The sequence below is a fragment of the Leopardus geoffroyi genome, chromosome D3 (assembly GCF_018350155.1).
Source record: "Leopardus geoffroyi isolate Oge1 chromosome D3, O.geoffroyi_Oge1_pat1.0, whole genome shotgun sequence".
In the NCBI taxonomy this organism is placed as follows: domain Eukaryota; kingdom Metazoa; phylum Chordata; class Mammalia; order Carnivora; family Felidae; genus Leopardus; species Leopardus geoffroyi.
This window is the reverse complement of record NC_059339.1, coordinates 19195510-19211310: the sequence shown is the minus strand read 5'-3', so window position 1 is coordinate 19211310 and position 15801 is coordinate 19195510. Positions and strand designations below refer to the sequence as shown.

The following is a 15801-nucleotide window of genomic DNA, read 5'->3' as shown; positions in this document are numbered from 1 at the left end:
AGCTTCAGGTCTGTGCTTAGAGAGGCCTTCCCAGACCTCCCTGCCTAAATAGCCTCACTCCCCCAATGCACCCCCTTAGCAGCTTTCTCTTTCTTCCAGACACATCATTAACCGCCATCAGGCATGTTTCTACTCTCCATTCCCTCTGTGTGCACTCGAGGGGAGGGGTTTTGCTGTGTACACCACTGTATCCCAGCACCTCACACAGGGCCTGGCACGTGACAACACAGGGGACAGCTGCTGAATGAATGAACCCGCAGAGATGCATAGGAACCATGCCGAGGGGGCAACGAGGGGACGACACTAAAATACAAGGAGTTCTGCCACGTAGTGGTCTGCAGGATGATAAGGTGGTGGTAGTTTGTTTTCTTTCCAAACTGAGTATTATCTGTACCGGATGCTGCTAGTGGAGTACTCAACCCATTCGAACTGCTGGGATCCAGATCCCTCCTCTTTCCTGAGAGAGGACAAGGAAAGCAGTGGGCCTAACGCAGACCATCGGCGCTCTCTCTTCTGACACCCAAAGGTACAGCAAAATCTTGAAACCATGTTGCAGAGACTTTGGAATGCATTATTGAGATCCCAAAGTTGAGAAAAATCTTCAGTTTCATTTTGTAAATCACAGAAAGCTTACCAAGAGCCTGGCTGGCCAGGATCTGCGGCAGCCCAGGGCTTCTGTGTGGGAAGCCTGGGGCACAGCATCGTTTTGCGTATACAGAAAGGGAACAGGGACTGAAGGGATGGTCGGCATGCCCTCCTCATGCTTGGTCCTGCTGTCTGGCCGGGAATGCCACCTGTTCCTGGGACACTGAGTTGCATGTATGCAGCAGAATCTCGCAGGCTGCGCCGGGGGCGGCTGTGTCACAGCTTGGAGGACTCCCTTCACACCCACCCAGTCAGATAGTACACAGCCTTCCTCATGGACCCTCTTGTTTAAGCCGGCTCTGCAGGTTCCACACGTGCCAGTGGCACAGGCGGGTGGGAAACTACCCACGACAGATGGCTGAGGGCAGAGGTTCACAGCCCAGCTGGCCAGACTCTTGCCCTCGCTCACACCAGAGCATAAACTGACTCCCAAGTCAAATGTCAGTGACTTTTCTGGAGATTACAGGCAGAAGCAGTACTGCTGGGACTCTTCTGGTAGGAGGTAGCTTCAAACCAAACAAGTCCTAAACAGACACTGGGGCCTGGGCTCACCCCACAAAGGCTCTGGGGGCCAGAGAAGTAGGTATGACTAGGCCAGAGCGGCCAGGCCACCATCCCGCCATATGCCATCAGGAGGATGCACTGTAACAGGGCTTGGCCACGATGCTGTGTAGCTGCCTGCGGGAGTACACTGGGACAGGGACAGAGCACTGCTCAGAGTGAGTGGCCTCTGCTCCCATCAAAGCAGAGTGCATGTGGGGCTTGTAAGACAGGCTGCTCTTGTCATTGGTATATATGTTTCCCAGCTGGCAAAAAAGCATTAACTCACTTTTCCTCACAAGAAAACCTATAACCAAGGTGCTGTCATCTCCACTTGACAGCTTAAGAAACCTGCCCACAGGACTGAAACTGGAAGCCAGTTAGTTGGCTAGCTGGCTGAGTACAAGTGAGGTTCTGGGAGCTGGCCCTCGGGAGGGTTGGCTCAGGTTCCAGGATGCATGCTGGCAAGGGGACAAGTGGTGGGACGGGGAGGCACTCTAATCATAGGGTCTGGGAGTCATGCCTATGATCAAAGCAGGCTGAGTAGCCCCTTCCCCATCTCACACCTCAGGTTCCTGAGCAATCCTCACCTGGGTGTCACCTCTTGGTGACAACAGGGTGCTAACTGTATCTGAGAGCTGCTCCAGCTGCTGTGTGTGAAGCCACACAGCAAAAGGTGGGTTTCATCCCACAGCAGAGCCAGCAAGGCTCACGCCCATCCAGGAGAGTGGGAGGAAAACCTTTTGGTCACGCACAGGTCGAATGAAGGCCAAGCCTTGACTCGGGCAGTGCTGGGGCCAGATGAGCAGAGTCCCAGCCCGGGGCCCAGAAACTGGCTGTCTGCCGAGCCCCAGGAAGGTGGCCACTCCCATAGAACAGGCCCTTCTCCTCTCCTTCCTCACTTCCAGCTCCAGCTCACTACCTGACTCCTGCCACACTGACCAGCAGCAGCCCAATTACTGTGTGGCCACCGCTCTCACAGTGGGCTGGTAGGACAGCCTTGCTTCTGCTAAACCACCAGCCTGTCACACAAGGGCTCTTAGTAAACATTTCCTGGTTCAGCCTGATGCTGCCAGGCAGCTGCCGTGTGGCTTTAGCAAGAAGCTGGGCATCCATGCACCTGGCCAGGTGAAGGACCTAGGCTAGGCCTCAGTCTCTCCCAAAAGGAAAGTAGAAGCAGAATAAAGATCTGAGTCCTAGACGCCCTCATCAGCTGGCCAACTCCTCGGGGCAGAGTACAGGCCCTGCAACATCCTCATCAAGGGGTCTGAGACAAGCTGCTATCCCCTCTGAGCCTCAGTTTCCTGCTCGCCCTGCTGGGCAGGGTGCTGTGAGAAACAATACCGAGGAGCTGCCCGGGCCGGCCTGTCTCAACTCCACGCTGGTGTGTGCTTCTCAGCCTTTCTCTTAAGACATCAAGTGACCTGGGAGGACCGCAGGAGCAAAGAACAGGAAGAACATTCCCCAAGTTAAGACCGAACGACAAGCACAAAACGAAGAAGTTTAGGCGAGGCAGTAACCCAAACAAGAGGCCCCTCCACAGAGGAAACCAGCCCTGGAAAGCACCACCAGTGTTCACAAACTCTGGTCTCTATACAGGAGACACAGTCCTGGTGCCCAACTCCCTTGTCCCCCCCCAGAACTGCCAGCAGGGCAGTGGCTGCTCCTGCACCCCCAGACCCCCAGCAGGAGAGGCTGCCAGCCTAGCAGGTGTGAAGTGGTATCTCAACGTGGTTTGGATTGACATTTCCCTAATGGCTAATGGTACTGAGCATCTTTCCTGTGCTTATTTGCCATTTATTTGCATATCTTCTTTGCAGAAATGTCTATTCAGATCCTTTGCCTACTTTTACATTGGGTTGGCTTTTAATTATTTAGTTGTAAGGTTTTGGGTTTTTTTTTTTTTTAATATATTCTAGGTACAAGTCCCTTACCACATATAAGCATACTCAGAGATATTATGGATTCAGTTCGAGTCACAATAAAGTGAATATCAAAATAAAGTGAGTCAAATGAACTTTTTGGTTTCCCAGTGCATATGATTTATGTTTATGCTATACTATAGTCTATTACGTGTCAACATTATGTCTAAAAAAACCCCAATGTATATATCTTAATTTGAAAATACTTTATTGCTAAAAATTGCTAACCACCATCTGAGCTTTCGGCAAGTCATAATAACTGATCACAGATCACTATAATAATAACGAAAAAAGTATGAATTTTTGCGAGAATCACCAAAATGTGACACAGAGACACAAAGTGACCAAATGCTGCCAGAACAGTGCCAAAAGACTTGCCCAACACAAGGTTGTCACAAACCTTCAATGTGTAAAAAACACAGTATCTGCAAAGTGCAGTCAAGTGAAGCACAGTAAAACGAGGTGTGCCTGCATGTGTCCTATAAATATTTCTCCCTTTCTGTGGACCATCTTCGTTTCAGTAATGTCCTTTGAAGCACGAGCTTTTAATTTTGATGGTGTCCTGTTTATTATTGTTACTACTGTATTATTTATTTGTTGTCACCTGTGCCTAGTCCAAGGTCATGAAGATTGACATCTATGTTTTCTTCTAAGAGTCTTATAGCTTTTAGCTCTGAAGCTTAGCTCTCTGATACATTTTGAGTTCATTTTTGCACATGGTGTGAAGCAGGAGTCCAACTTCATTCTTTTGCATGTGGATATCCAATTATCCCAGCACCATTTGTTAAGAAGACTGTCCTTTCCTCCACTGAAGTATCTTGGCACCCCTGTCAAAAATCAATTGACCATAGATGTATGCCTTTGTTTCTGGGCTCCCAGTTCTATTCCGTTGATCTATACATCTATGCTTAAACTAGTACCACGCTGTTTATTTTTTTAAATTTTTCTATTTATTTTGAGAGAGACAGAGACAGCACAAGTGGGGGAGGGCTAGAGAGAGAGGGAGAGAGAGAATTCCAAGCAGGTTCTGCACTGCCAGCACAGAGCCCGATGCGGGGCTCAAACCCACAAAACCACAAGATCACCACCTCAGCGGAAACCAAGAGTCAGATGCTAAACCGACTGTGCCACTCAGGCACCCCCACACTGTTTATTTTCAATTGTGGCACAAAACACCTAAAATTTATCCTCTTACCCATTTTATTTATTTATTCATTTATTATTAAGTTTATTCATTTCCGAGAGAGAGAGAGACAGACAGAGCGTGAGCAGGGGAGGGGCAGAGAAAGAGAGGGAGACACAGAATCCAAAGCAGGCTCTAGGCTCTGAGCTATCAGCACAGAGCCCGACGCGGGGCTCAAACCCATGAACCGCAAGATCACGACCTCAGCCGAAGTCGGAGGCTCAACCGACTGAGCCACCCAGGTGTCCCTCATCTTACCCATTTTAAAGTGTACAGTTAAGTAGTGTTAAATATATTCACATTGCCGTGCAACAAATCTCTAGAACTTTTTCATTTTATCAAACTGAAACTCTATACTGATTAAACAATTCCCATTCTCTCCCCTAACCCCTGGCAGCTACCACTGCACTTTCTGTCTCTCTGATTTTGACTACTTTAGATCCCTCACTATATGGAATCATCTAGTGTTTGATTTTTTGTGCTGGGCTTATTTCACTGAGCATAGTGTCCTCAAGGTTCACCCACATTGTAGCATGTATCAGAATTTCCTTCTTTTAAGGCTGAATAATATTCCACAGTTTTTGATCACTATAGATTTGCAGTAAGTTTTGAAACCAGGAAGTGTGAGTCCTCCAAGTTTGTTCTTTTTCAAGACTATGGCTCTAGGGACCATCTTATAATCCACTCTCCTAGACCACTTGTGGCAGGAGGTGCTGAAGGGCTCAGTTCCCCAGCTGAGCCACAGACAGCAGGTAGGGGGAACTGGGACAGGGGCACCCATGCCTCAGTCTTCTTTCTGGATCCCATTAGTGACTTTCAGAACTCTCAGGATGAAAGGTCCCAATGCCATGTGGTTTCCCTCCTGGGCTGCTCAGGTGGACTCAAGGACACAGGTTTTTCTAAGCATGGACTGACAGCACAGGACTCAAAATCCTGGAGAAGAGTGTAATCTTGGTGATTGTAAGTGATGCAATAGCTAGACTTAGGGCCCTTATGGCCATCAGCATGTGTGATCTTCCCTAAGGTGTGGAGAGCTCTAGGGAGTCCTGCTTCCTCAGGTGCCCCTGGCCCTCGGTGGAGGATAGTGGGAGGCCCACCTTGGGAAGTGCAGGGGCTAGCCTGTGCCCAACAAAGCCAGCCTTGGGCAGGAGGGCGGCCTTAAACAGGCATCAAGGGTCCCTGAGGGGTGGATTCAGCCCTCAGAAGGTCTAGTGGAGAGACCAGGAGCCATGGGAGATGCTGACATTGAGGAAATGGGCTCTGGAGTCCTGGGGAGAGGCCCAATGGCAGGGGAGAGGAGGAATCTTGGCTGAGGGCCAGTGTATGGGGCCCCAAACCCCCACCTCCCTGTCACAATAATTCTGTGCAAGTATCACAAGAGAGGAGCTCCCCACCCCTGCAGAGCCAGGATCTGAACCCAGGCGAGCCCACATTCGCTCCCCCTCCCCCAGAAATTCTGCTGCCAGCAGCTAAGCAAGTGGCTCCCTGTGTCCTGAGGGCAGTCTCTCCATAAAGGCCTAGAATGGGAGGGGGGGGGGGGCGGGGGCTCTGAACTGAACAGAGCTTTAGCTGGGGGCACTTGAAAGACCTGAGGGATCCAGAGTCAATATGCACAGCCCCCGGGGTCTCTCTGAAGGCAGGGATGATGGATGTTCCTGCCAGTTGGCCACTGAGCCAGAAGATGGCAATAGGAAAATGCCACTGCCAAGCCCACAGGCGGATTTTACGAAGAAATGTGTTGCTGTTAAATATATACAGCAGGAAGCATTTGTTACCAAACAGCTGTGTTTGGAAAGCAGTCGCTGCTTGTCAGCTAATGGTTCTGCATTAGTCAGTGAGAGCACCAGTTGTGTCCCCCAGATCTGTGGACAAGCTGATACCCAGCCCCCAGGACAATGGCATGTCCCAGACAGGGTCAGCCCCAACTCAGGCTCTCAGTGCAGTGAGGTGTTAACAACCTACCATTCAAGTTGGGGTGACACCTGCTGCTCAGCAAAGGTCTCTGAGTGAAATAAGCAAAGAAGCCAGTGGCGCTGCCCGGGTGCACCAGGGCCTAGGGTGTGGCAGCCTGGAGAGCTCCCGAGGCATACCTGGCACCCACACACAATTGCTATGTAAGGAAGGGGATCTCTTCCGGAATGAAGACCAGCATTCCATTTCAGAAAGCCAAGGAACCTAACCTGGAAATGCAGCTAACAGAAGAGCCGTGACAGAAACAGAGCTTGATGGCTGTGCAGGGTTTTCTGGGAAGGAAGCCAAGGCAGCCTCCATTCCCACCAACAGGGACGGCTGGATTGACCGGGATCCACCCTCCCTGTAGACCATCAGGATGACCAAAATGACCTGGGGGACATTCGACGAAATAGCAAAATGGCAAACTGAGCATGGATGCTCTAATGGTGGGGTAAGTAGTGGAGCAGCTAGGCTGGGGCGAGACTACCCAAGCCAGTCCCAGGCTATCACTCACCCCTGTGCGACCCTGAGCCAGGTATCTAGATGGAAAGTGGACAGAACAAGATCCCCACCTCCTCGACCTGAGTACTTAGAGCCTCAGAAGTGACAGTCAATGGTGTGTGTGACCGAGAGCTGGGAAATAACACATAAAATGGCTTTTGTTTTAGGCTAGCAGAGCTGTGGCTATCCCCTCTCCAATGTTTTTGACATAGATGCTGCTTTCTACTTTTAAAAAACTCACCCAGCAAGGGGACAGGTTGTGAAAATAGCACTATGCTTGGTACCGGCTGGGGCCCTTTACATGCACTGGTCCTTTGCGCTCAGACTAAAGCCATTTAATGGGGCTCTCCCTCAAATCTCTCTCCATCCAACCCCACATCTTCCCCTCCTTTCCACAGTGGCTGGTCCCTAATAGGCATCTTGCACTCCAAATTCTGTCATGGCATCGGCTTCTGGAGAAGGCCACCTGCTACCGTGTGGGGAAGATTTGGCTCACCCTGGGAAACTCCAAGTAAGTCCTGCTAAGAGCTGACCCCAGCTGGCAAGGGCTGCACAACTGCTTGGGGGAGCATCTGAAGAGGGGGATGCCCAAGGTGGGGGAGGTCCAGATGATGGGTGCCAGTGTCCCTTCCAACTGAGACTCATGAGAGTTCCTGCACTGGGCTCTGCTGCTCCCAAAAGAGGAAAAGAAGGAAAGTTCCCCAAGCAGCACCGGAACATGGTAGGGGGCAGGGGCAGTGTCAGCCACCCCTGAAGATTGCTGCAGAGGAGGTTTTATTAAAACCCAGGTCTGCCTGCCTGGGTTCAGAAGGCCTAGGGCACTAGAGGTAAGGTCCACTGCAAAATACAGGCTGTGCAGGGAGGGACCCAGGCTGAGGCATGGCAGTTGCAGCCAGAAAAGTCAGATGCTCTGAAGGAGAGACAATGCTCAGAGTGAGACCCCTTCCTTCACCAAGCCTGCCAACACCAGCTCCCCCTGCTCTGCTCTGACAAAAACCAACCAAACCCTGTGAGCATTTTGGGCAGATACAACTGTGACAGGGCACCTACCTGTGCCTAGCCCCCAAACAGAATTCTATCAAGTAACAACTTCCTGTCATGTAACCATTGCCAAGCCAAGATCCATCTCTCTGGCCAATTGTCCTTCCTGGTTCTTCAAAGGTCCCACAGAGGCTGGTGAGAAGGGGCCGGCAGAGGGCCTCTGGGAGGAAGATGTTTCTGAGCCAGGACCTGACTGAGTAAGGGAGCCAGATGAAAATAGAGACCACAGACAGACTCCAAAGGCTGCCCCTGCTTAACCCCACCACCCTGGCCCTCTCTGGCCCTTGCCCACACCAGTTTGGCTCACCCAACACTGCCACATGCTCAGGCAATCTGCCTGATCTGGGCTCTCTCCCTGTCCTCCAAACTGCCACTGTCCCCCACTCTGCCACAGCCACCCTACAGGTTTCAGATTAATGGGTGCCTTCATGGTGCCAGAGCAGCACTCCCACTCCTGTGTGTATCCCATTATCTTCTCTTTAGCATGTGTCACAATGGGACTAGCTTTATTTGCTTGTTTCCGTGTTTTACAATCTGCCTGTCCCTTAGGATGTACCTCCATGGGGGCAGGCACCACGACCAGGACACTGTCTCCAGTGCCTCCCGGGTAACTGAAGAGTGAAAGAACACACATGCCACACTCCCTGCACAGATGCTACCTGCCAGCAGAAGCCGTCTGGCTGGGAAGTCCCTGAGAGAGCTTAAGCCTGGGGCACAGCTGTTAAGAATCGCTACATCATCTGCTTTCCAAAAAGAGCTGGAGGAGGCTGTCGGCACCCAACCCCCATGCAGCAGAGGCTGTGAAGATGGTTCTGGCAGCTGTACTGGAGAGGCGAGCCCAGGGGCAGGATGATGGTGAGGAGGCCTCCGCAAGATGCGGCCAGAGGGGACAGAGCCTGCAGCAAAGCCCTGGGCCAGAGAGGAGGGGGATCTCTATAGGGCATCTGGGGATATGCCTGTGGGGCCATGCTGAGGAGGACAGGTGAACAGAAGTGGAGAGGAAGCCGGACAGTGGAGTAAGAGTCACCACACTGGCCCTCACAGGCAAGAGCTGATGAGCCTGTAGGCCCTCACCCTTCAGCCCGCAGCAGTACCTGAGCCTGTGATCTTGCTTTGGGAGCAGCCCCTATACCCGCTCCTCCCTTGATCCCTCCTGTGACCCGTGGTCCTCACCAACTCTCACCTGGAAAGCTGGACCACTCTTGTGTGGACTCACCTCCCGCATCTCTCCTGTCCCACCCCTCCCGTGCACCGCTACCCAAGACCTTCGGCAGCTCCCACCTGGGTTTGTTCTGCCCACCAACACTCAAGAGATGCTCTTGGGCCCTGGGAAGATCAAACCCCTCTCCCGCCCCCCATGGGCTGGCAGCTCGCTCACCCGGTGGGTCTTGCTGTAGGTGTAGAGGAAGGCCAGTCGGTAGAGGCTCTTATAGTGCTGGGGGAAGCGGCTGAGGCACAGGCGGAAGGAGGCGATGCACTGCTCGGTGAGGAACTGGCGCTGCTCTTCTGCCCCAGCCGGCAGCCCCTGGGGAAAGGCTGCGGGCTCCCCCAGGGTGTCCACTCTCTTCCTCCCGTCCCACAGGGCAGGTGCAGATGCTGGGGGTTTGGCAGCAATGCAGGCAGAGGCCGGGGGGTCTGCAGCAGGCTTCTGGCTGCCTTGCTCTGTGGCCCGGAAGCCTTCCGTGCTCTCCAAGGACTCCTCAGTTTTCCCTGTGGGTGAGAAGAAAAAGAAAGTCACCTCAGTTTTAATCCCTGCCCCCACAGGAGTAAGGAGTAATCTTACTGAGGTGAAAGGCACAGCTAAGTCTGTGCCCTTGCTACGCAGCTGCTGGACCCAACAGACCCAGTAGGAGGCATGGGGCCTGGTGCTGGCTCTGCCCCTGCTGGCTGAGGCCTCCATAGCCTCCCACTCTCCTCCCCTGTGAAACAGGATGTCCCAGCTGGCATGCAGCAGAGGGGCCCCGAAGCTGCAGATGGTGGGGGTGGCAAGCGGGGCTCTGGGTCCCCCCTCTGAATGGCAGCACAAGGCTGTCCCGCCTCCTAGGCCTATGCAGGTGCATGGAGAAGCAGTCCACAGAAGGAAGGTGTGGCTGCCACAACCATGGAATAGAACAGCCAGGAAAGGCGCACAAAGAACTGCACCTGCTCTGCCGCTTAGCACCTCTGCCCACAGCCTACCCGACATCCTTCTCCAGAGCTGCTGCTGCTACTGTGCGTGAACCAAGAGCTCACACACAGGAGAGCCCAAGCTGGGTGGCAGGGGCTGCAGGAGAAGGAGACTGGCCCAGGAGGGAAGGATTGAAGGAAGAGGATGGGGGCAAGCAGTGAGGGGAAGGTGGCTTGTCAGGCACCCAGGAGTTTGGCAAGGCCTTCCTGGAGGAGGCCAGAGAAGTAGCCCAGCACTAATGCTGAAGCCTGTCAGCCACTGTGGGCTGAGCTCCTTCCTGTCCTCAGCCTGTCAACCTTTTCCAACTGTAGTGGCAGCCAAAAGGAGGCTGGGGCCTGCTGCGGTAGGGAAGAGTGGTCAAGGACTAAGGTCCCAAGTTCCCCTAAGCAAAACCATCATCAGGTTTGAGCAAAAAGACATCAGGTGCACATCGAGTTCTTTTTGCTAAGGAAAGAATCTGAGCAAGACAGAGCCAAGCTGCTCATCACAGCACGCAAGGCTACCTCCTGTCAGTCCTGTCATCCCTCCTACCTACCCTCTGGGCCTCACACCTTGAAACCAACCATTGGGAACATGGTTGTTCCCATTGGGAACACTGTTGTTCCTTTTGGACTCACCGTCTGCACACCCTCCCCTGCCTCACCCACTCGCTCTCATCCTTCAGGACTCCACTCACTGTCACCTTCTCCTGCAGGCCTCCTGGGCCCCAAGGTGGAGTTTGCAGAGTGCCTTGTGTCCCCACCTCTCTGATGTCACCGATCCCACTGCATTTATGCACGGGTGTCTCCCCCTCCCCCACTGCTAAGAGCCTAGCACAGGGTCTAGTTTGAAGCCGAATGAATAACTGAAAAGCAGGTCACATCTGATCTTGACACTGTGCTCTCTTCTCAGGGGAGCTCAGGAAACCACTTAGGTCCCACAGGCACCCCACTCAGAGCACAATGACAGCAACTAGGAGTCTGCTCAGGGCTGGCATCTTATGGGGACACCACTGCCTTACAAATGTGCCTGATTTCTAGTGTTCAATTCAAGGGACACATTTCAAATGTGGCTCAACAAACACGTTCTCAACGACTCTGGGCCCAGCCCTGTGCTAGGCATAAGGGAGATGGGGAAATAGGATGAAGATAAAGACCTCCCAAGGGCTCAGATAAGGTGCTAAGTGTGTGCTCACACACAAAGACACACAGGAACACATCTCCTATGGAAAGTGAGCACAGGGTCAAGAATTTATCCAAAGAGAGGTCAGAAGGCATGTCTGAAAACACATTAAAAAAGGGAAAAAAAGTAGTGATGCCAGAGTGAATGAAAAACCTAGCTACTCAGGGATCTGGGTGGCCTGAAGAGGTGCAGGAGACATGGGTGATGTGCCTCACACACAGTGTCCACTCCACGGCTGAAAGAGCCTCACAGGTCACATTAGTGGAAGAAAGGGGGGAAGTCAGAAACGTCAATAAGCCCACACAGTGCTTCCCAGCTAGGATGCCTAGTCCTAACCCTGGCAGCATAAAAGTGAGGAGACTTCGTCCTAAAGATAAAAAGCAAGCAAGGCAATGCTCTGGCCACTCTGGTGCTGCTGCTGGCAATGAGGACTGGCTTAGCATGCCCAGAGTGCACACACCAGGCCACCTCCCACTCTGCCACTGCCACCCCTGCCTTGTGCAAGGCACTCAGGCATCATCACCGGGCCTCTACTTGACCTAGAAGAGGCAGGTGCAGCCATGGGATGGTGGTCCCTGAACAAAGTGGCTGGTAGCTGTACCAGCACCCTTGGCCCATATCCTGCCCCGGGTCCAGGTGGCAGGGAGGGCCCGGGCTGGGCACCCGTGTCCACTGTCAGGACCACATAGGCTGTTGACAAACTATGCTGCCCTCAGAGTAATTAACAGAGTTCGCTTCTGTTTAGAGAATGAAATTTGGGCAGCTTTTCCCTCTATTAAAAAAATAAACCTTCAGACTTAGTCTGGGTCTGGGTGGCTTAGTCGGTTGAGCGTCTGACTCTTGATTTCAGCTTAGGCCATGATCCCAGAGTCATGGGATCAAGCCCCAGGTCAGGCTCTCTCTCCCTCTGCCCCTCTCCCTGACTCACGTGCTCTCTCTCTCTAAAATAAAATAAAATAGGGGCGCCTGAGTGGCGCAGTCGGTTAAGCGTCCGACTTCAGCCAGGTCACGATCTCGCAGTCCGTGAGTTCGAGCCCCGCGTCGGGCTCTGGGCTGATGGCTCAGAGCCTGGAGCCTGTTTCCGATTCTGTGTCTCCCTCTCTCTCTGCCCCTCCCCCGTTCATGCTCTGTCTCTCTCTGTCCCAAAAATAAATAAAAGTTGAAAAAAAAAATTTTTAAATAAAATAAAATAAAATAAAAATAAAACAAAACAAAACAAAATAAACCTTTACTGTTGCTCCATTCACTTTAGACATTTTTTGAAGCTCTGACTCCTAAGAAGGTGAGTTTCAACTAGCTGGAGAGTCATTTGTGGCAAAAGCTCCTTCCTGGAGGCACCCTGGCACAAAGCAGAATGGAGAAGTCAAGAGGCATCTGCTGGATGCCACGGGAGGGAGGGCACCTGGGCATCAGGAGGGGTATGGATGTCAGAACCTTTCTTGCTTCGGCTCAGCACCCAGGGCCTGGCACAGACTTGGGCTCCATTGTGCCCTGCTGGCAAACAACTCCCACGAAATTTGCACGTGAGCTCTGGGACACTGACCGGGAGAGAAGCAGCAGGCTGGGGGCAAGGCCGTCCGTGAGGGTGCACCTGAAGAGCTGGGGTATGGAGCACACCAGGGGCACACACCCAGCCCTGGCCCAGAACCATATCCTGGCTCTCTGCAGGGCGCCAAAAACCATGGGAGCCCTGGTGGCCAGAGCTCCTGCCCACTGGGAGCCCAGAGGAGAGTGTGTCAGAGACCACCACTAACCAGGGCCAGGCCTGGAGAAGCGCACTGCTCCCTATGCTGTCTGCCTCGCATGGGCTCAGAACACATTCTCTGCTGTACCAACTCTCCAACAGGAAGTTCACCAATTTCCAACAGGAAGTTCACCAACTTCACTGCGGTTACCAGGAAGAGCTGGGCTTAGAGTGGAAAGATGTATCCACAGAAGATGCTTCCCTTCAAGCCTACGAGCTACTGCCATGACTATGGTTCTACTTGAACTTCCTTTTTACTTTTTGGTAAAATGTTTTATTTATTCATTTTGAGAGAGAAAGCATTTATTTATTTTGAGAGAGAGAGGGGGAAAGAGAGTATCCCAAGCAGGTTCTGTGCTGACAGCACAGAGCCTGACGCAGGGCTCGATCGCACAAACTGTGAGATCATGATCTGAACTGAAATCAAGAGTCAACACTTAATTGACTGAGCCACCCAGGAGCCCCTCAAACTTTCTTTACCAGTGGTGAGCCCCTACACTGTCTGCTTAAACCATTGGCTCTGAATGGAAGGAGGGAAGGGGTGGGATGCCCCTCGTGTGTCTGGAAAGCCCTGCACAGCCTAGGTCAGACCACGGCTGACTCTCTCTGAGCTCAGCACCCCAACCTGCATCCCCCACTTCCCCAAACATGGTGGAGAGAGGCCAGGGTGACACAACAGCACCCACAGCAGTTCGCTGCTTAATGGGCCACGGAGCACAGACAACAGGCCTCACCTGTCCAATAGTTAAAGTAATCTTATTTTTAAGACTGGACATGAACAAGAGTTGCTGTATTAGAGTGCTGGGACTATAGGTTACTTGTTCCTTCCCCTTTCAAGCTCCCTGTGGTATATTTATGTTAGTTGCAGAATGTCAACATCGGTTTGAGATAGCGTAAGTGCCTAGTGAGAGAGTGGGGCACTGGTCTCACTTTCTGTGTCCTCTTACCTGACCCTAATGGGGGCACTTTTGCCAACCTGCAGGGCATGAAGCCTCACCACCTGCTAAGGCCAGCTAGGGGAGGCTGGTGAGGAACACAGAGCTAGGACAGGCCATCCCCAGCACGAAGGGGCCACGTCTACACGTGAACTCCTGAACCTAGACTCTCCCATCCAGGGCCTGTAAAAACACGTCCTAGGGGAGGTCATCGCCAATCCTACCTGCCCCTCCCAGCCCACCCAGAGAGGGAGCATGGGGCAGAAGTTAAGGGTGAGAACTAACCCTGGATAAATTCCCAACCCTCTCTGAATCTCAGGTCTCACCTGTAACATGGGAAGAGCCGCGGGGCTGTTTCCTAGGGTGGTTGGGAGGACAAAAAATAGCACCTGGCACAGGGCCGCTGAGCATGGGTCTGGGTTGTTGTGGTTGTTATTGTTTAGCAGTTCCTGGTCCGGGTGGGAGAGCTCTCAAAACCCAGGGCCAGCTGCCCAGCCGCAGCCCCAGAGGGGTGCCGCAGATATCCAGCCTGCCAGCACTCTCCTGCGAGCTGGGTGTGGGGCTCTGCCCACTGGTTTCCACAAAGGGAGCCCGGGGACCCTACGAAAGCCAGGCATGGGGTTAGATCAGGGCCTCCTGACTGAAAAGGGAGGCACTTTTTCCTGGAGGCCTGGTATGATTCACACTAAAAAGAAAACACATTGGTGACATTTAGGATCCAAAGATTTTTTTTAATAACTAGGTATTTAAGAAAAAAATCCAGGGCGCTCACGTCATGGATGTGGTTTTCCCATATGGCCACGGTGGGGTCATAACAACAACGACAGGTGTCACTGAGAACACACTGTGTGCCAGACACGGTGTGAATGCCTTCCTGAACCACCTCCCTTAATCCTCACAACTCCGGGCGCAGGCCTTGGGCTCCCTCCCACCCTACAGGGAGTGCAGAGGCCCAGGGAGGCGAGCGACTTGCCCAACTGAGGCCCCAGAGCAGCAGGTGGAGGTGTGAGGACAGGAGCCAGACAGGACCTGGGCCACTCGGGAGCCCACCTTCTTCAGACTGCCCAGACTGTCACAGGCCATTTCACCGAAGCAGTTCTAAGCACACCGAGCTAGGTCTTCATACCTCTTTCCTCTGTGGGCCCCTGAAGGTCTTTACCAGTCGGGCCCACTTGGGAACTGGGAACAGGCAGCTTCTTCTCCACATAGAGTTTCCGAGAGCCCTCCAATGAGCTGGCAGGCTCATTAAAGAAGTCCTGTGTCGAGCTGGAGTCCGAGAGTGCCACTGCCGTGCTATCCTGGCTGCGCTCTGAGGGGAACAAAGGAGGGAGAGAGGGCAGCAGCATGAATCCACACCAGCACCAACATGGCGGGGCCTCCCCAGGGTGAGTGTCCTGGTGACTGCCCTGCAGAGGAGACGACATGAGCACAGCCACTGTGACCTTGCTGAGTCCTACCCGTCCCAGAAGGCTGCTGAGCCACTCACCAAAGGCACCAATCTCCACGGTCAACCTTGTGGGGTTTCCCCAAATGGTGGTGTTCTGGTAAATGGTTAACAATTGGCTCTTGGGGTAGGGGGAAAGCCCACATTTGTAGCATTTACTGATTTCTGTGGCATAAATACTCCCACCATGGCCAATTCAGGCTACCAGCCAACCTTATGTCGCTGAACGTGGAGTTGGAAAGAGATGCACGGTAGTACACCATTCTATTGTGTTTCTACCACACAGAGACAATAGGCATGAACAACTAAGGCAAGTAAGAGTCCTGCAGAAATTTTTATCTGGTTGCAATAGGCCAAGAGTGGTCTAGAGTGAGAATGGAGATTCCCGGGGTCGCAGACACAAGGGAGATTGCTACCTACATGTTAGCTCCTCTCCTTGGAGCTCCCCATGCGCTCATGAGAAAGATCAGAGGCAGCGCAGGAAGAGGTATTGAAGGAAACCTTCCTGTGGTGCAGGCCTGGAAAGGAAGTGTGTTCACCGCTATAGGAAAGGCATGAAGCCCTG

The 15801-nt window shown here is 52.8% G+C and overlaps 1 protein-coding gene across 10 annotated transcripts in view; it reads right to left on the bottom strand.

The window, feature by feature from the left end:
- CABIN1 (calcineurin binding protein 1) overlaps window positions 1–15801 on the bottom strand; it is a 156702-nt gene that overhangs the window by 53572 nt on the left and 87329 nt on the right. For 9 of the 10 annotated variants that reach the window (XM_045458949.1, XM_045458954.1, XM_045458948.1 and 6 more), the window contains 2 exons: window positions 14919–15101; window positions 9164–9495 (listed from right to left, as the gene is read on the bottom strand). In XM_045458949.1, the coding sequence (XP_045314905.1) occupies window positions 9164–9495; window positions 14919–15101 (515 nt within the window). The remainder of the gene's footprint in view (window positions 1–9163; window positions 9496–14918; window positions 15102–15801) is intronic. The other variant, XM_045458956.1, reaches the window with a different exon arrangement.